Source organism: Gambusia affinis, linkage group LG10 (assembly GCF_019740435.1).
Source record: "Gambusia affinis linkage group LG10, SWU_Gaff_1.0, whole genome shotgun sequence".
NCBI lineage: Eukaryota > Metazoa > Chordata > Actinopteri > Cyprinodontiformes > Poeciliidae > Gambusia > Gambusia affinis.
This window is the reverse complement of record NC_057877.1, coordinates 8,633,702-8,652,957: the sequence shown is the minus strand read 5'-3', so window position 1 is coordinate 8,652,957 and position 19,256 is coordinate 8,633,702. Positions and strand designations below refer to the sequence as shown.

The 19,256-nt window shown below is 40.7% G+C and overlaps 2 protein-coding genes across 4 annotated transcripts; one reads left to right on the top strand and one right to left on the bottom strand.

Moving 5' to 3' along the window:
* Positions 1-12,490, bottom strand: LOC122838400 (cell wall protein DAN4-like). 2 transcript variants are annotated; one of them, XR_006371886.1, is made up of 4 exons: positions 11,898-12,490; positions 4,637-5,161; positions 3,498-3,730; positions 1-2,497 (listed from the first exon to the last, which is right to left on the bottom strand). XR_006371886.1 is itself a non-coding variant. In XM_044129025.1 (4 exons), the coding sequence occupies exons 1-4, from the start codon at positions 11,989-11,991 to the stop codon at positions 2,453-2,455; spliced, it is 810 nt and encodes a 269-aa protein (XP_043984960.1). In that variant the 5' UTR covers positions 11,992-12,490; the 3' UTR covers positions 1-2,452. The 2 variants fall into 2 exon arrangements, 1 of the variants encoding a protein (XP_043984960.1); XM_044129025.1 differs by having other exon boundaries at positions 3,585-3,730.
* Positions 12,491-14,324: 1,834 nt separating this feature from the next.
* Positions 14,325-16,857, top strand: mmachc (metabolism of cobalamin associated C). 2 transcript variants are annotated; one of them, XM_044129024.1, is made up of 5 exons: positions 14,325-14,453; positions 14,655-14,852; positions 15,674-15,826; positions 15,935-16,111; positions 16,564-16,857. In XM_044129024.1, the coding sequence occupies exons 1-5, from the start codon at positions 14,340-14,342 to the stop codon at positions 16,744-16,746; spliced, it is 825 nt and encodes a 274-aa protein (XP_043984959.1). In that variant the 5' UTR covers positions 14,325-14,339; the 3' UTR covers positions 16,747-16,857. The 2 variants fall into 2 exon arrangements, with proteins under 2 accessions (XP_043984959.1, XP_043984958.1); XM_044129023.1 differs by having other exon boundaries at positions 14,339-14,453; positions 15,932-16,111.
* Positions 16,858-19,256: the final 2,399 nt, after the last annotated feature.

Below are 19,256 nucleotides of genomic sequence, written 5' to 3'. Positions count from 1 at the left end.
TTTTATGTTAATCTGCCCTTTATTGTTGAGTGTGCCTTGTGTGAAACACAGCACTAATGCATGCAGGAAGTCTCTGCATGGGCACGTCTTGCGTTTTCGCCCACAGCAAACGTCTGTTTCTGAGAAAAACAAGAGATCGACTTTTGTGTTCCGGCATGTACGAACAGACGTTTTCACAGCATTTCTGAAGTCAGAAGTTGTTTAATGGCAGACGTCTTTAAGAAAAAAACATCTTTAATCAAAAAAAAAAAAAAAAGCAATCTGTGACTTACAAATGGCAGAAATATTCATTTAACACATGATGTGATGATGACACTGATCCATGAATGATTTGCTGTGCGCTTTAAAGACCTGCAGCCTCAGCCACACAGAGACCGTTTCTACCATTGAGATGCTGAAAAATCAACTAACATCAGAAAAATGTAACATTGCTTTATGAATATGTACAATTTAAAACAAATACGTGTAACTTGCACATTCAACAATTCTGCTGCGTTTCAGTTGAATGAGTTTGTTTCCTGAAAACATACAAAAACAACAAAAACTGAGTTCCGACTCGTCAGGTTTGATTCTGCATCGGAACAAGGCATGGCTCAGTGCGACTTTCTCTACAACAACCTAGAATTAAAACAGTCTCATGAAATGTCACGTCTGAACTCAAAATTAATTCCTAACATCATCCAAGTGCCAGGTGCTGTACAGACCGGATGGGTGTCTGTCCTTTAGCTTTCAACCTACGGCCGTTTGTGTTTGTGGTTACCAGAAAGGTTTACAAGATGCTACATTTTTTTTTTTTTGTAAGAGAGGGAAATGTGCCATAGTCTTGTTTCAGCAAGGCAACTGGCATTGTGAAGCAATACGTGGGGGAGGGGGATGGGACACTGCAGCAGTATCAAGTTACCAGCACTTTCTTTAATACTTTATTATAAAACTTTCAGATCCATAAGGTAAGAGAAACCAAATGATGTGAAGTACATACGTCACACAGGTATCCAGCCCATCCCTAGCTGGAGACAATGCACATTTTCACCCTTTTCATTTTAACATTTGCATAAAACATGGCTTATGTACAGAAAAAAAATCTACAAAATATTTCTGAACTTAGAACAACGTGTTGCCAAGTGGATCCACTTCTTATAAATTTGTGCTGAATTTGAATGGAGACCTCTTCGCCCTATACATGTTGGCAGTCAACATCAGTAGTATGTGCAATGCTAACAATAAGCGTCCGACCTTTATTTTCCATTGGTGCTGACTGAAGACCTGCAGCAAGTAAACAGCGCGGCTTCACTACTTTACCAATTATCATTAACATGATAATGTTATGATTAACGTTAATCATAACATTATCATGTTAACTAATCATTGTTTATCATTTTTCCTCTCTTTTTGTGCATAATAGTTTGTTCTTGTATATCTAACACTTTCATTTCTGCTGATGCTACTGCTTTCTGTTCTAATTCTGTTCTAGAATGAGAACAGAATAATTCTAGAATGATTCTGTTATTCTAGGCAAATAACAGAATCATTATTGCTCACAGTAATGATAACGTGAGCAGTTATCATTAACATGATAGTTGCCAAATTATCATGTTAATTATTATTAACATGACCATTGCTAATACCTGGAAATTAATTTTGTTCATCCGGCAAATAAATTGAGAAATCAAGGAAGGCTTTTCACTGAAATGTGTAAGGCACTCTGGACTAAATGCCTGAGAACAACAGAACCTTCAACATCATGAAAATCAAACACTAAATAATCCCTGCTATGCCTGCAACTCCTCACTGGTATGCAACTGACAGACACAAATCTATTAACGCTTAAAAAAACAAAACAACAACAATAAAAAAAACCCACTTAAAAGCACAATGTCAACAATCTATTTACAAAATCAATTTTCCAAATTCTCCAGAATCAAAATTTCTCTGTTTTTCCTCATCATTTACCCCTGAAAAGTAAAGTGCAGATTTCTTAACAGAAAAATCAGAAGGTTTCTTCCCTCCCTCCTTTTCCTCTCTGTACCGACTTAAACCCAACGAAGCGTCACGATCACCTCAGCCTGGGTCCGAGCGTGACCTTTTATCAACCACATGAAGGGCATACCAATATTCACAACCTCAAACTTTATATGTACAGAAGTGAACAAAAGCTTTTTTTCCCCCCCAGTTTAAAAAAAAAAAAAAAAAAATCACACACCAAATGCAGATCACTTTCCAAAGGGATTCCTCCTGGCTGTTTGTCTTTATCGTTAAACTTCCATTTAAATTAGGTCCGTGTCCGCTAAGCGCCCAGAGAATCTGGGTAAGTAAAAGCAATCCAGGCCTACACTTACTTCTACCCATGTAAATTTCTGTTTGATGCTAATAAAGAGGATCCGGTTCAACAACCACAGCATCACTGTCCTGGTTTGAAGAGTAGAAAAGACTCTGGTTGGGCCTCCACATCCCTTCAGTAGCTGTACATGGACAGGGGTGTTTCCTCCATCATGTCGTCCTATGGAAGAAAAAAAAATTATCACAGTACTGGACAGATTGGTTACTGAAATGACCTGAGAATAACCAGATCGTAAATTGTACAAATGTGATATAAAGAGAGAATAAAAGGTGATGTATTGGGAATTTAAAGTGTTTGGGACTCTGGGAATCCATTTAACAGTGGAGCTATGCTTGAAAAAAAGAAAAAAAAAAAAAAAACGTCTAAGAAAGAGACTGAGTATTGCCTGGATACACAGTGCCTTTTTCCACCAATAAAAATGTAAATATTGTGGCTTTCAAACACATTCTGCCTTCTAAACTCGGACACTCCAAAATAGCATCCGGTGCAAACACAGGAAATGAGTCAATGTGAGGAGAGTGGTTGTTAGCACACCAAAAAGTATTAGCTAATGAGCTATTAACATCACTGCAGACACGGGTTGCAAATTAGAAAATAAAAACCATACAATTACCTTTTAATTTGGTGGCTAAATAGTGTTAACATATTAACTAATGATGGAATAATGGCTGCTGTTAGCACAGCACACAATCTTAGCTTACATGCTATTTGCAGCCTGTTTGCTGATACAGTAGCTAGTGGGAGGATAGTTTTTGATTTGAGTAGTAGATCATGTTTGGTCTTGATTTCAACATGCTAACGCTAATGTGTTTGCTGTTTTTAGCATTTTCTGAATAAAAGTGCCGTTTCGTGGTTTTAAATAATAGAAATAAAAGTTCTAAATTCCTTATATGTTTAAAACAATCAAACCAGCAAAAGAAAATTACTTTGTCACATTGTTTGCCTCAAGTGCCAGGAAATACTGACATTTCTTTGGGTATTTCCCTTTTTACTTTCATAACTGTGCACCACTTTGACTTGAAAGCCCCTCAAAAATAAATTTAAAGTTGTGGCTTTAATAAATACTTCTGCAAGGCGAGGGTGAACATAAAACTTACAAGGGCGACTACATTAGGAAGTGAAGCAGTTTGGGACAATAGGGGTGAATCTGGATGCCCACCATATTTCTGTGTGATGTCGAAGAAATCTCTGAGCTTGAAAACACCTGACAGACTCAGTGTTGCCTAAACGTAGGCAGCCGGTTTACCATTGGTAGATCCTGCAGCCGGTGAAACCGTGGTCCGTTTTGTCTTCGGCGGAACTTGAGGAAGAGCAGCAGCGTGATGACGATGGCGGCGATGATGAACGCCGACACCAAGCCAACCAGAAGGGGTCTGGGAGAGTCATGAGAATCTGTCGGAGGGAGAAAATCAGTAAGGCGCCGTTCCTCTGTTTAATGCGGTGGCACCGTACACCATGTGAGATTAGTGTTTACTCTCGGCTAACACGGTACAAATGTAAATGCCAAAGTATTTGTTTTAGTCTGTGATTGTAGCTAAATAGAAGCACTGTAGCAGCACTCGGAGTGCTTACTACACATCTTAAGGCAGAAACATCAAACATGATGGAATGCTAAATTACGCAAGCAAAATTTCCTAAAAATATTTTTGAAATCTATTAATTATTTTCATTCCACTTCACTAGTCCTGCTGTCTGTATATTTTAGCCCAAGAGGAAGTTCCCTAAATGGATGTTGCCATGGAGCAATGTTTAATACACCTACAAGTTTTGTTTGACATCCTCTGGTTAAACTAACAGCAACCACAAGGAGCTGTTCCTCTGCTTAGTGGAAAATGACAGAATACCAAAGGCCTAATAAAACCACACAGCGAGACGAACAAGGAAGAACTTTGACTGGAACAGAAGCTCGACTGACAAGAAGCATTTCTTTTACTTTAACACTTATGGCCTAGATAAAATCCTCTACTGAAAGGCAAAAGATGTCTAAACTGAGTATTCATATATCTGCGGCTGCAGATATACGAATCATCTGAAAGGCAGACAACAACAGGGCGATATACAAGACAGACAACTGAATTGTCGAAGCCTGGGTCTCATGACGCCTCTGTCCCTTTCTCAAACAAACACATAATCACGCAGTGCTTGGTAGTGACAGCGCCTGAACAGGACGTTTGTGTTTGTGAGTGAGGAGAGACGTCCTGGTGTGCATTGTAAAACAAAGAACAACGCCGCTTTTGTCGCTTTAATTCACTCTGGGCTTCATCCAGGACAAAAGCTGGACACTTATTTTGTACTTACTGCTGCCCTCCATGGTGAGCTTCGGTGAACTCTCTGCATGGGTGGAGGTGATGTTCAGCAGGGCCGTGATGGTGACTGAGGAGGGTTTAGTTGTTGCAAAGATGGACTGATTAGCATTTGTGGACGACTGAGAAGTGGCGTTGTCTCCAGACAACGTGGGGTTGGACGGCGAAGTGGAAAAAGCGCTGGCGGTTATAGCCGCCGCCGCCGTCGTCGTGGCGACTTTAGGTGCTGAGACAGAAGTGGAGGGGGAGGTTTCATTTTGAGTGGAGTTGTTTGAAGCCAACTCTTCTGAAGGCGTAGCAGAGGGCGGAGTACCATGTGAAGGTGTGGTGTGATTCAATGTAGACTGAGTCGTATGTGGCGGGGATGTGGAGAAAGGTCCGGTCGTGTTTGTGGCGTTGGTTCCAGTTTTAGGGGCTTCACTGGAAAAGTTGGAAGCAGCAGTGGACATTGATGGCAGATGAGTCACTGAGTTTCCACTCTTGGTCAGTTCAGGTGTCTGCACAGTCGTTGCGTTAGGGGCTGCAGAAAGAAAGAAAAAAAGAAAAAAAAGTCAATTAAGTACAGTTGTTTTTCTGCCAAGCTAATAAAGTGTTGTTTTCTTCTTCATGGAGAGTGTGGCATAGAAAGCCTAAACAAATATCTTTATAACACGCTTTATAAGTGAGTTTTTAAAATTGTTTAAAGTTACTGTTTTACTGGAAATTGCTGTCGGTGGCTCCTGCATGCGACAATGTCTCATTGCCTTAATTTGTCGTTGATTCCTTTAACACTTGATTTGTTAGAGCATAAAAATAAAGGCTTTCATAAAGGTTAAAATTTCTTTTGAAAGTTAGAACTCGGTGTGAAAAGCTTTCCGCCTGCTTCAATCATTTCATTAAGTATCGTGCAGATACTTGGTGCCTGCCTGGTGGTGAAAACATCTGAAGTGTGAACCAACGTAAGCGTGTGAAGGACAGACGGAGGATGAGCGTGTGAATATATGGTGGGGGAAGGATCTCACTTTTACCTTTCTCACCCTCACGTGAAAAGTCACACAGCATTTAATCACTTCTCTCTTCTCCCCCCAACAGCATCTGAATCGCATCCTAACTAACTTTTACGACATTATCCACCGCTGTGATTCTCCAGACAAACTGCAGGCACAGCTTCTGTCTCTCAGTCCGGCGGTCTGACCTTCCCTTTGCTCTACGTTTTAGGTAGCAAACTCTTTGGGACTGCAGGTGTTATGTTTGTGTCACGTCTGGCAGCATTGCAACCTTTTCACAAGCGCTGCGACCCACTTCTGGACATGGAAAAACTGAGATAAGAACCACGCTAAAGATAGCCGCTCAACTCTGAAGCAGCTGCTCGTTTCCTGTTCCTTTAAAGTTCGATAGGACTTCCGCGTCGATAAGCTTTAAAGAGACAAAGACAATAGCCTCAAAATCCCGACTGGCATCGTACCAAAACAAATATGGATAGGATATGAGTGTAAAAGTCTTTCTTCTAGTTTAATGAACACAGAAGTGCTGCGGCTACTGCCCAGTAGTCCAGAAGTGCTGGCGTCTCTGGAAATCGAGTTGGTAGTTCATCTAAAATAGACGAAGACAAATATGTCTCTTCTTTTTTTTCCGTCTAGCTAGTGCAAATCTGAAGTAATATACTAAGTTATGTGCACATTTCTGAGCCAGTGTGCGATGGTAAACAAAAGGTCTGACGACCGAACCTTTCCTTTCAAACCCTTCCCCTGCACATACCGATTCACACTCATTCTGCTTTCTTTTTAACAATTAGAACAGGAGATATAAGAAGGCTGTTGTTCATTTTGCCTCTTTGCCGTCTTGTACTTTTGTAGTTTTGGGTTGTTTCATACCCAACGTTTTTGGATACAAATAGGAGCCGTCTGTCAGTGGGATGTTTCGACTGGACTTTCAATCAACTTAGCACTTCTCTATGCTTCCAATGACTTTTTGTTGAAGACTTCACTTATACTAAGAATTCAGTTAGTAACAGCATAAATGCCAAAGGGAGCTGCCACCATGACCTGGAGGAACTACAAGAGTTGTGGCTTATGACTTTTCTTTTAAAAAACATTTTTGTAGTTGTGTGGTTGTTCTCATTTTTCCCCTGTGACGCAGGCCTCAACGTTGTGACCCATTAGAAGATGCAAGCTTTAACCACTGCCCCAGATTTTCCCAAATCAAGTTGAAGCTCTTTGTTTTGTAGGCGTGTGGGTGTGTGAGTGTGTGTACCAGGTTTTTATATCCTTATGGGAACCTATTTCTGTCTACAATGTGGGGTTATGGGGACCATTGCTCCTTGTGGGGATATTTTCTTGGTCCCCATGAGGGAAATTTTAGTTTTTGGGTCGGTGGTTAGGTCTCTGATGGTTAGGTTTAGGGTAAAGGTTAAGGTAATGGTTAGGTATTTGATGGTTAGGGTTAGGATTATGGTAAGGGTTAATTTAGAAATTAAAGGAAGTCAATGTGAAGTCCCCACAAGTGATGAAAACACAACTGTGTGGGGAGGAGTGGGCGTGTGTATGCGTGTGTGTTTAATGCAAAGTTTGTAACAACTTTTCCGTCCTCTGGTCTACTTTCATTGTGTTACATCCTCAGTTTTTAAAAAATTTGAAACTTTATGCAGTGCAGAAACACTGCATTCATTCAGTGGACACCAGTTGTTAATGTACGTTTTATTTATTAAAGTCGTTTATTTCTTAATGCAGTAAAAAATGGACACACCTTTTTTCTAATGGAAAGACAGAACTTGTACAGTCGAAGCAAGTATGACAGATGATAGCTTTACATCCAAATTACTGAAGGCATTTTCCAACCAGACATTCTGAGAGAGGAACGACTTAAAGAGTACATGTCGAAACCTTTTTATTTATCCTGAGGCATTTCTTCATTTAAAGATATTGCATCATAAGTTGGGCTGTATCTCTCGCTGCTTTCTTCTTCAGATAACTCCTTATCTTCCAAAACAAGCATGCCTTGCCGGAGATCTTCTTAAAGCTAGGCACTGAGTCTATCTAGGCACTGTCCATTTGCAAGAACAATTTCTACGTGAGCTTTAACTTCCTGGAAGATGTATTGAGGCGTTGCGAAAATATTTCCACACCCGGGTTTTCTTCCTATGATGCCATCTATCTTGTGAAACACAGCAGTCCTGCCGCAAAATCCCAAACAACATCACGCTCTTCCCTCTGTACTTCACAGAGGACATTGTAAAAACTGTGATCTGCATTTTTTCTGAATTATTTCTTGCTGAGTGGCCTTTCAGCCCATGTTGGTGCAAGATTTCTTTCATTATGGATTATTAATGTATTACCAGATGTCCTGGAAGGCGTGATTTCTGCTCAGACTTCTGTATAACTGCTTGAACAAAGGAAGTAAATTATACCCAAGCATAAACCAGACTTTTGGAGGTCAACCGTTCTCTTTTTGACATCTTGCTTATCTTTTGATATTTTTTTTCAACAAGCTGTTACCTTGAAATACATTCACAGGTTTGTCTCCTTGTATTTCTGTGTCCAGAAACCACAACCTGGCCTGGGCTTTCAGAATCGTCTAAAGGCAAAGTGGTCTTCTTACCTACACTCACACTAAAACAGGAAAATATGTGTCCGATTTAATGTCATAACCTGGGGGTATAATTATGTGGCTTTTATAGAGAAAATATCTGATTTTTTCTGTGTATATTCACAGCTTTCCACATTTTATTGTGTTAATGCCTTATTCCAAATTGTATGGAATTATGTGTGAAACTCTGCACACAAATTCCCCGTTATGACAATGTGAGTATTTTGCAAACTTATTAAAAATAGAAAACCAGGGAATCACATTTACGAAAGCATTCACGGCCTCTGATTAATTCTTTGTTAGTCCACCTCTGGCAGCAATTACAGCCTCGCGTCTTTGAACGCAACACCACAGGCTAAGTTCAGCTACCTCTACCCAGGATTTTGAGGAAAGAGATTCATTTATTACTATTTGGGATAAACAAAAGCGGAAAAAGGGAAGCGCTGAATAGTTTCCGGACGCACTGCAGCTACAGTCTAATGTTTCCAGTCACTGTATTCAAGGCTCCCTGTTGCTGCTGCTGCCAATAAGTAGTGTTTAGTCACTAAAGTACATTTATATCCTTTTAATGATGCCCTTTGTGTCCTCTGTTTGCCCCGTCTTTAATGTCTTCCTTGCTATTTCCCAAAGATCCATCTCTGCTCCTCCCTTTGATGCAAACCAGAGAGCTAATCTAATGTGGAGTCATTACCGTTCACTAACACACTACCCTGATGCCTTTCATTACCTCCACAATCATTCACACAGAACACACTGGCAGAGAGAGAGAACGAGAGAGGCCCTATTTGAACTCTGGATGATACCAGAACTGATACACTCATAAATAGACAGAGGTGGTAGCCTGGATAATGTAGCCCTTGTTCGCCGAAGCGGCTTTAGCAAACGCTGGACTAGGAGTCTGGCTTTTTTTAAATATATATATATATTTATGTTTATGTTTCTGTGTGTGTGAGCAGAAAGTGTATGAAGAGGTTCACTGTTTTCAGCTGAAGCTCTTCCTTCTCTTAAGATATTAGAGCCGTCTTTCTCACGCACTCTCTGAGCATTGCAGCTTGCGCCTGGGGAAATGCATTTCCCTGCCAGTAAAACACAGCAGTCATACTCAGCTATCACTGCTGGGAAGAGCTCCGTCCACATTTACAGAGAAGACACAGGAGGGCTAGATTGTGATATCAAGTTATAATAAGAACTTAGGTAAGTGTGACTCAAATGTTTTTACATTTGTGTCACACTTGAAATGCGTCAAATCATCAGATAAAGATATTCTGAGGACATACAAAAGGTATTGTATCTCCTTTATGTCATTGATAAAAGGAAAAAAGTGATACAAGTCAAACTAGACTTATGGGACAAAGTAACTGCTCTCCTTATGTAGTCATGAAGGAAGTAATTTTTTAAAAATTTTTGTCTTTGGAAAGTGGATTTCAGGTTTACTTTCAGATATTTTAAATCAAGAAACCACATAAACAGAGACTGTCTGAAAACATGAAGTAAGCTAGAAGAGCAAAAAAAGCCACACATCCGAAATCTAAAAAAAGATGAAAAACTAAGTGATTGACATCAATCAGTCTAGAAAGGCTTACAAAGCCTTTTCCAAGTCTTTGGGGCTTCCACGTCTCATGATTTCATCGTAGAAAGGCGCAGAGCCAAAATGCCATCTTTGGCAGTTTTCCCAGGGGAAAACCACTGCTTCCCAAAGACAAACCAAGAGTTCACTGCACTTCACTGCTTCAAAACCAGGACAAAAAAAATGAAGAAAGAAAGAAAAAACACTAGCAAGTTCATCTCCAAATGGTTCCATAAAAACAAAGTAAAGGGTTTGGAGTGGCTTAGTCAAAGTCTGGATTTAAATCTGAGCTGTTGTCACGTAACCATGCACCAATTGCTCACGGTCGAAAACCCTCCGTCGTGGCTGAAATGAAACAATTCTTCAGAGAAGAGCGGGTCAAAATCCCCTCACTGTGATTTAAAAAAGATTTATTTTCCACAATAACAAACGGTAGGTGGCAGATGTTGCTGCCAAGGGCAGCACAACCACCTAGAAGCAGGGGCGTCAAAATCCAGTCCTCAAGGGGCCGCTGTCCTGCAGTTTTTAGATGTGCCACAGGTACAAAACCCTGGATTGAAATGGCTTCATTACCTCCTCCTAGATCAGTTCTCCAGAGCCTTAATAACCTAATTATTCTATTCAGGTGGTGCAGCAGAGGAACATCTAAGAGTTGCAGGACAGTGACCCTCCAGGACTGGAGTTTAACACCCCTGACCTAGAGGGTCATTTTTTCCCTCTCTTAATAAATTAAGTCATCACTAAAACATTGTTCTGCATTTACTTAGGTAATGTCTGATTTTAAATGGTAATCTATAATGTGAAAAGGAGAAAAAAAAAATTTTTTTGCTTTTTCGCTTTGGGTAAGTACTTTTCCACTTTAACGTATGGTATTAATTGCAATATGTTACATAATAAGCTCTCTTGTGTCAGTGGAGGCATTTTGTTTCGGTAGCTCTGTGCGTAAAAAGAAGTTACAAGAAAGATTCAAGAGGTCACAAAGGTCAAGAGTATGCAGTGGAGATTTTCACGGAGAAAGTTAATTAAATGCCACTTCTTTTTCTTTCCCCTTCCTTCCACTGTAAGCAGCTTTAAGGCTCTGCATAACGTCAGCTGCACCACAGAGGCAAGCCAATTAGCACAAAGTGCGTAAAAGGACATTGAGCTGCTGCGCATAATTAGACGTGTCATTTATCACAATGTTCTACTCTCGTCAATTACAGCCAATAAATACGCTCCGGCGGAGTCCTGCTGGTTTCTGTCCATGTCGGTAGACAGCTGGGGCCAATGAGAACCTTTTCAAATGTCAGAGGCTCATTCTCTCTTTTCATGTGGGAGGTGGCGGTGGGGAAAAAAATTACGACAACAACAACAACAAAAAAAGACAAAGTGGTTTGAAACAGGTAGGACTGAAAACGGAAGGCGGTTTGAGAGAGGCACACAGGATGTGCGAGATGTATGACTCGAAAAAGGAAGAGGAAGGTAGACAGGCAAGGACGAAGTGTGCAGCCATGAAAGCAGCGTGAAGGTGAAGAGGAGCGTTTGAAAGCTCACTGTAGATTGCAGTGTGTTGTTTTCCCACTTGAGTATTTACGTATAAATGTTGAAATAATTCTGAACTTATTTAATTATTTAAGTTACTCATCAGGTTAAAGGTTAAAGGTGATCACTTTATTTATTTGTTTATTTTTTTAAAGCTAACTCTGTCAAAAAGGGGTGATGACAACAGAAGGACCGTTATTGTTATGCTGACATATGATGCAGCATGTTAGCAAGACGTGGGTGGAGCAGGGACATTTGCAGTTTTATAATAATGGCATGAAAGTAAGAGAGCAATCGACGTGTTTTGGAGAACTGTAACATTTAGTTATTTATCAAAAGTAAATACATTAATTTCAACGGAATGACCATATTTACAAGATATTTCTTTATTCAAACCTATCTAACAAATCAAGCACAAGTTTCCATTTCTTTTCTTCTATTTTTCAAACTAGTTTTTCTTTTCTTTTTTTTGTGTGCCACCCCAGGATTGTTCTTGGCCCCAAAACTTTCTAGAGGCGCCCCTGACGGTAACTTAGTAAAACAGCAGTGGCACTATTTGAACAATAAAGCAAAAATAATAATAATAAAAACTGTATATATATACCTTCATCAGCGGATCCCAGGTTGACGAGCAAAAGCGCACAAAGAGCAAACCAGAGTTTGGCCTCCATCATCTCGATCTTCTTCATCATCATCATCTCTTCAGAAAGAAAGCGAGCAGAGTTGAGTATCGTTTCCTGTAAAAATGTCTCAGGCAGGACCTCACTCTCTGTCTCGTTCGCGGTCCGATGGAAGACTTTCCTCCAGTGTAGGTGGTCGGAACTGTGCGGCCGGGTCTGGTCGTGTCTGGTCACCAGCGGCAGCAGGAGCTCCAGTGGACGCGTGGCTGGAGGGACTGAAGGAAGAAGAGTCGCTGTTGTTGCTCTTTCTCTCGCTGTCTCTCTCTCTCTCTCTCTCTCTTTCTCTCGCTGTCTCTCTCTTTCTCTCTCTCACCCTCTGTTTTTCTCTCTCTCTCTTCCCCTCTCTCTCTCTCTCCGCAGCAGCAGTGCCACGTGTTCCGTGTCCAACACAAGTCTGCGTGTCCGTGTCGGACGCCGCCACTCAGGACGCAGCCTCGCTCTGTCTGATGGATGTTTCTGCAAAGTGAAATTACTTATGCATGAGAGAATACAGTTCCACCACCCTTTACCTAAAAGTCATTTATTGCGGGGACCGGAAATAACTCCACTTCAGCGTATGATAAAGAGGAAGTGGGAAATAAATCCCCACATTAGTTTATTACCTGTAAACAGAGAAACTCTTTGGCGCTTTAGCGCTATTTTCTGTTTATGAAGCTGCTATCATCTTTGGTTAGCTAAGAAGTACTTTTTTTTTTTAGTAAATAACTGACAAACATAATCTAAAAATAAATTTACTAAAAGTGGAAACTGAGCAACTGTAATGGCAAGGAGCTCAGACCCTTTTTTTGTTTGCATTCTTAGAGTATTTGTGAAAAAAAAATAGTGCACTTTGGTTTGGAAGTACAACCCTTCCCTGATTGATGACAACAACAGCTTCACTCAGTCCAGAGCAGGAATCAATCCTAGTAGTTAGAACAAAGGGATCCAGAGGATCCCTTTGTTCTAACTACTTTGTTCTTCACCCAGAACCTGAGGAAATCGTCATGGATTCAATTGAATTGACATTACAGAATATTTTAATCTAATCGCTCACTAGGAATAACTTAATTCGGACATAGGGTACCTGAACATATGAAATATGATTTTAGTACTATATTGCGCTGGAAAAGTATGACATATAATATAAATATATTATCCATCCATCCATTTTCTAACACCCTTGTCCCTTAGAGGGGCTAGGGGGGATGCTGGTGTCTATCTCCAGCTATAAATAAATAAATAAGTGATAAATTAATATAAAAGCTGTCTGAAACCCCAGTGTGGAGGGAAACAACACTGTTCTGACTTCGGAGCGTCAAGTTTTCGTCTTGAAGGCGGTTCTTGATTTTGCCAAAACTTCAGTGACATATTTTGAAGACGACATTAGCAATCACACACACACCCATCCCCTATTGATACTGCTACTCATCAGCCGTATTCATGAAATATCCTGAGCTCTGGCGCCACCTGCTGGCCAACCTTCACCAAAGCCAAACGTCTTGATCATCAAGGTTCTAGCTGTGGCCAAGTTTTTTTTTTTGTTTTTTTGTTTTTTTTAAAGAAATAGATTAATAGTACTTGTGCTATAATTTGGTTTTGCTATCATAAAATACAGAATTAGCAATTTTGGCTTAAAAATACAAAACATTTTTAAAATACAATTTTGACAAAAGGGAAATATGAACAGTTCTGAAAGTAATTTAGAAGTAAAATTTGAGGGTTCAAAGTCAAAAAAGAGGATAATTTGTAATTTTTCCAGCCTGTTCCTCTTCTGTTAGTTCCTCTCCAGCTTTAAAGCGGTTTCTTTCGCTTTCCAAAACCGCAGCTGCTGCATGAAGATATCTGTTACAGCAAACTTGTAAAGTTGCTTTTAGTTCCACCAAAACACACTTTATAATGTTCGTAGAGCGCTCACTTGACATTCAAAACAAGATTCTCCTGCTCCAAAAACGTAGCATAACTTACAGTGTAAATGGTCTAGATATCACCTGTAAAATACCTGAAAGACCCGTTAAATTAAGATTTTATTTACCGCAGAACGTGGTTGACTTCTTTGACTCTCAGTCAAACCGTAGTGCCTACTTTCCTCCAGAAGGGGGCGACGCAATTTAAACACCTAATCACTACGTAGTTCCTGAGGAGAGTAAGCAGCTAGGATTTGTGGGAATTGTTGTTCACAAGTTACTTTATGACTAAGAAGTAAAAAACAAACAGTATTTTGTTAAGTAATTCCAACAGTAACTCAGTAAATACACGACGCGACGTATTTTAAATTTTTTGTATTATAAAATACGTTTGTATTTCACACAAATGATAGCAGAAACAACCGGAAACATGGCGTAAGTCCTCGATGTGGCTCGCAAAAGAACACCACATCCCACAATTCAATGCCTCGCGTTACCAACGCAACAATGGCGGCTTCCTCTGCCAGTGTGGAGGGTGTAATAGGACCGCTAGGCAGCTGTTTAACTAAACTAGGGTTTGAAGTGTTCCCTCTGAAGGTATGGTAGCATCCTGATTAGTTGAATTCGCTTCTAATTTGAATCAATGTTTAGCTTTACTTAATTCTTATTTATATTTTGCTACTTGTAAAGCTAATTTGAACAGTTGGGATTTGAAGCAAATTAGCTTTACATGTAAATTGTTGACATTTTCCTCCTTTGCTTGCTCTTATCGGAGTTTTTGTTCCTCGATGTTTGTAGGTAGGCTGGTATAACTCAGTGTTGCCTCCTTCCTTTCACCTGCCTTACCCAGATGATGCCTTGGCCGTGGTGGTGCTCAGCACTCCTGCTATGTTTGAACAAGCCTTCCTGCCCTTCTTGGAGCGCAGCAGCATTCAGAAGCCATCCGACCCTGTAGACCAATGTGTCCGGCACTGTGTCTCCACTGCAGTCTCACAGGTGAGAGCAGAAGTAAAGCGCTCCGACAGATACAGGAATCTGGTTATTACATTATATTAAATATTTATTGCAGGAACTCACAGCTTACATGCCAGGTTATATCTTTGCAGACTAACTCCGATCACGACTCATTGCCTGGAAAAAGTATTCACCCTACTAAAATTTTTTCTTGCAGTTTGCCTTAAATACTGGAAAATTAAGCACATTTTATTGTTTTGCCAGTAGGTGAACTTTCCCCTTAGTCTTAGGTCTTTTTGCCACCTCCAATAGGACTCTGACTGTCTTCCCTGCACCTGTAGAAGAAACACCCTCCCACAGCATGATGGGGCCTCCACTGTGTTTCACCTGGGGGGAATAATGTGTTCAAATCAATGTTTGGTGCCAGTTTTTCATCACACAAAGAGTTCAGTTTTGATATCTTACGTCTCTGCACTCTGATCTGCTTACTGTGTTCCTTGTCCTCCATGATGCTGTTTCTTCACTAATGTTCTCTAACAGCCCTCTGAGGCTTTTGCAGAACCGCTGGGATTATACTGAGATTAAATGACTCATTGGAGGACATCAGCACTAGTTTTCTTGCACTGGATGTCATCTAGTGGCATCAGAGTAGCGGGCCGACTACAGATGCACACCACACTTTTCACCTTATTTTTTTAAAAAAAGAAGAAAATCTTGTATCATTTGTTTTTGCTTTTCTACTGTTTGGTGGGGATGTTAACAGTTCTTCTCTCGTTCTGGCGTTTCGCAAATTTACATCGGCTTGCTCTTGTCATCTCTGACTTGTTTAGAACGTCTAAATATCGTCTTCTTCTCTCCCTCAGTGTTTCCCAGAACTGAAGGTGGATGTGAGGTACGACTACGAGCTGCTGCCAAGCAGGAAGCCGAAGTTCTTGGCGCAGACTGCCGCGCACGTGTCTGGAGCGGCGTTCTACTACCAGCAGTCTGACGTCACAGACCAGCCCTGGGCCGGAAGAGTAATGCCATCGTTTTGTTCGTCAAAACAAACAAAAAAAAAGGAACATTTGTTGTTGTCGCTGTTTCTCCACCTCAAGTTTCATCCGTTTCGTCTGTCTATTCAGCAGAAGATGTTTGGAGTTTGCATTCATCCGAGCTTTGGCGGCTGGTTTGCCATCCGGGCCCTGCTGGTGTTTGAGGATGTGGCGGTGGGCGCCGAGCTGGTGCAGCCCGATCCTCCGGACTGCGTTGCTTCCAGAGAAGACAGAATCAAGCTGCTGGAGGCCTTTAACCTCCACTGGCAGGTGCACAGGCCGTCTTATAGACACACACCAAAAAAATAAATCTGTCTTAATCCAAACAGCTGCAGACAGATAACCTTTAGATAAAAGAGCAGTCACGTGACAGTTTTGCCTTCTCTGAAACTCTGGAGTTTCTCCTGTGTGCTGGAGATTCTGAGAATAAATAAAAAATATTTTTTTTTAATCTTTTTTCTGTAATTAAAAAAACAAACAAACAGATATTTGCTGAAAGAATTTAAAGTTTTTAAAACGTCGGTGCCTAAAAGGTGAACCAGACATTAGAAATTGACAACAATGTCATAATCCCTAACCGAGACAATATATTTAGTATAATCCTCTCTAGCCTTACTCCAATAGCAATTAAGCTCGGTACCTACCAAATAAACGTTAGATTATTCCAAGCCATTTTTTTTTGTTTTTAACAATCATATTTCACAATTTCTCTTTGCCACTAGGACTGGAGCTACCGAGACATCGTCCCTGTGGGACAGACCTACTCAGAGAGACAGAAGGAGTACTTCTCCACTCCCCCGGCTCAGCGCCTCGCACTGCTCAGGAGTTGGGGCCTTTTGCCAAAAGAAGAGGCCCAACCTGATCTCGGCCCACGAGAGCAGAACCAGGCCAACGGACACGGCTGACCCCTGGGGCTCCTGAGTCGAACCCTCTGCTGCTTTCATTTGTTTTCATTCAACCCCAGCTGAGTTTGAGTCTGGTGTGGCGTGTTTTTTTTATTTTTCATTTTTTATTTGGGGGGGTTTAAGCTCTTACGTTTCCGTTAAAAGTCATTTGAAGCTGGAGGAGGACATTTCTGTGCGAATGATTGTATTATGAATGTTTATTAATTAAATGTGCTCAGGTATTAGAAGACGTTGCGGCTGGTCGACGCACTTTGTTGAATTTACCCAAGAGAGATTGATGAATGAGTCCAGTTTGGACATACAATGGAAAACCTTTCCAGTTTGATTATTGTGTTGATAATAATTTAAAGTTTAACTTCTAGGTAACTTGTCAATAGTTCAGTTCAATACTTTTTTATGCAGTTGGAGCAATAAACCTGACTCAAGATGGGTTATCAACTGGAGACACAGCAGCAAATTTATGTCCTGCAATGTCCCAGTCAAAGTCCACAACTCAAAATCAAATTCTAAATCAAAGTGTTGGCTCAACTTAATATATTTATGGTTATTCTAACTTAAATAAAATGAATTGGCTCAACTTATGTTATTATGGCTATTCTATTATGTTTTGGCTGAACTTAATATATTATGATTATTCCAATTTAAAGCAAATGTATATGCAACGAAATATCGTTATGTATACACCCTGTGCATACAAAATGACAATAAAGTCAGTCTATGTCTATGTCTATGTTAAATGCCAATAGTGACCTGCAGAGAAAAACAAATATCTATAGTTTAATCCATCCATCCATCCATCCATCCATTTTCTATTCATCCTTTGTCCCTAATGGGGTCAGGAGGGTTGCTGGTGTCTATCTCTAGCTACGTTCTGGGTGAGAGGCGGTGTACACCCTGGACAGGTCGCCAGTCTCTCACAGTGCAATATCTATAGTTTAATGTGTAACTAAAACCACTCCGAAGTTTTCCCAGGCGCAAAACAGTGAGGTCTCATAATCTCTCGTGATCCCCTGATCTCGTTAGACCCTCTTCAGAGGGAAATGAATCTGACTAAATTGAATCATGTTATCAAAACTATTGTCTCGCGTGAACTCGCGTGATATCCCGTGATCTCACTCGGCTTCAGCACAAGCTCAGTCTGACTGTAATGAATCGTGTTATCTCAACATGATTAAATTTCATAAACGTGAAGTTGTTGAATTTTTTGTTTATCCAACATAATTGTATCACGTTTTTGTTTGAAACATGACATTTTTTAGTTAAAAGTACATGATATTCTTTTGTTAATCTGATAACCCACTAAGTTCATTTTTTACAGTGTGTTTAAACCTAAGTGGCCGCTGATCCTGTGAAATCTAAAGGAAAACGTTACACCTGCCCTGTGGCTGCATGCTGCAGCAGAACAATCTGGTGCTGAGAGTTGGATGAAAACGTGGAGAAAGACAGGATGAGTGGTATTCCGCGGGTCGAGGGTCAGTGAAGCGGCGCTATCCGCCCACAGACATCGGCTAACAAGAGGAGAAGGGAAAGGCCAGCAGCAAACCAGCTGCAGAGGAATTAGGAGCTGAGCGGAGGGGGAGCAGGGAGGAACGCAGTGAGAGTGTGGCTGAATATTCAAACTGCTATTAGATTTCTTTTTTCATTATCACATTTCTTCTCTTCCTGCATCATAACCATCGCCGCTGACTAAGCAGTCTCTGATGTCCCCCTGCAGCCAGACGGTGGAGGTTTGGGGGGTTTCTGAGTGAACAGGGACGAGAGCGCCTGGAGAGACGGCTCATTACCAGCCCCGATAGAGTTTAGAACCAGAAGTGCTTGGTTCCTTTTACGCCCACGAACACCGAGCACATGTGTTAAATAAAGACACAGGTCGATCAGTAAATCAGAAAACGCCAGCGGGCCTTTTTTTTTTTTTTTCTTCTTTCAGCCGCTTCTCCTCTGGTTTTCCGAGCCTCACAAACAAATACTGAACTCTCAAATTGAAGTTTAGCTAATGTGGCAGCAAGCGCTGGATTCGTCCACATTCATGCAAAAGACTCTTATCCCCATGAAATGCTGGCCAGTTATTCAGTGTGAATCAGGTAATATAACATCGCCTTTTAAATGAAAGGGACATAGACAGACACTTAAATAAACTTTTCTCAGGTTAACTGATATATTTCAATGCTTATTTTTCTGTAAGTCAAATAGCTATACAACCCTTTCCAAACGTTCTCACTCTACGAGCTATGTGTATTTTGATGAAAATTTGATATTTTTGACATGGCGTTGTGTATTTGTTAAATAAAATACACTGAGTTGTAATGTAATTTTTTTTTTGCAGGGATATAAATAGTTTTGCCACCTATTCACGAGGTGTCATTTCCTGTTTCGATCTAGAGCGATCTGCAGGCCAACACCTGTCACCATAAAGGTGTAAGGCTCTCTCTGTAATCCCCTCCTTTAGATGAACTTAATTCCCCTGGAAATGTGAGATATTTAAATCTCTGGGCTGCAGAATGGAGATGCAG

What these genes read in the sequence shown, in the direction of transcription:
- mmachc (XM_044129023.1), top strand. Translation starts at nt 14,340, where the DNA reads ATGCCTCGCGTTACCAACGCAACAATGGCGGCTTCCTCTGCCAGTGTG. An exon ending in TCTCCACTGCAGTCTCACAG is followed by an intron (nt 14,853 to 15,673) that starts GTGAGAGCAGAA and finishes TCTCTCCCTCAG; the next exon opens with TGTTTCCCAGAACTGAAGGT. An exon ending in CCTTTAACCTCCACTGGCAG is followed by an intron (nt 16,112 to 16,563) that starts GTGCACAGGCCG and finishes CTTTGCCACTAG; the next exon opens with GACTGGAGCTACCGAGACAT.
- LOC122838400 (XM_044129025.1), bottom strand. Translation starts at nt 11,991, where the DNA reads ATGATGATGATGAAGAAGATCGAGATGATGGAGGCCAAACTCTGGTTT. An exon ending in GCTCACCATGGAGGGCAGCA is followed by an intron (nt 3,731 to 4,636) that starts GTAAGTACAAAA and finishes TCCCTCCGACAG; the next exon opens with ATTCTCATGACTCTCCCAGA. An exon ending in GGCTGCAGGATCTACCAATG is followed by an intron (nt 2,498 to 3,584) that starts GTAAACCGGCTG and finishes TTTCTTCCATAG; the next exon opens with GACGACATGATGGAGGAAAC.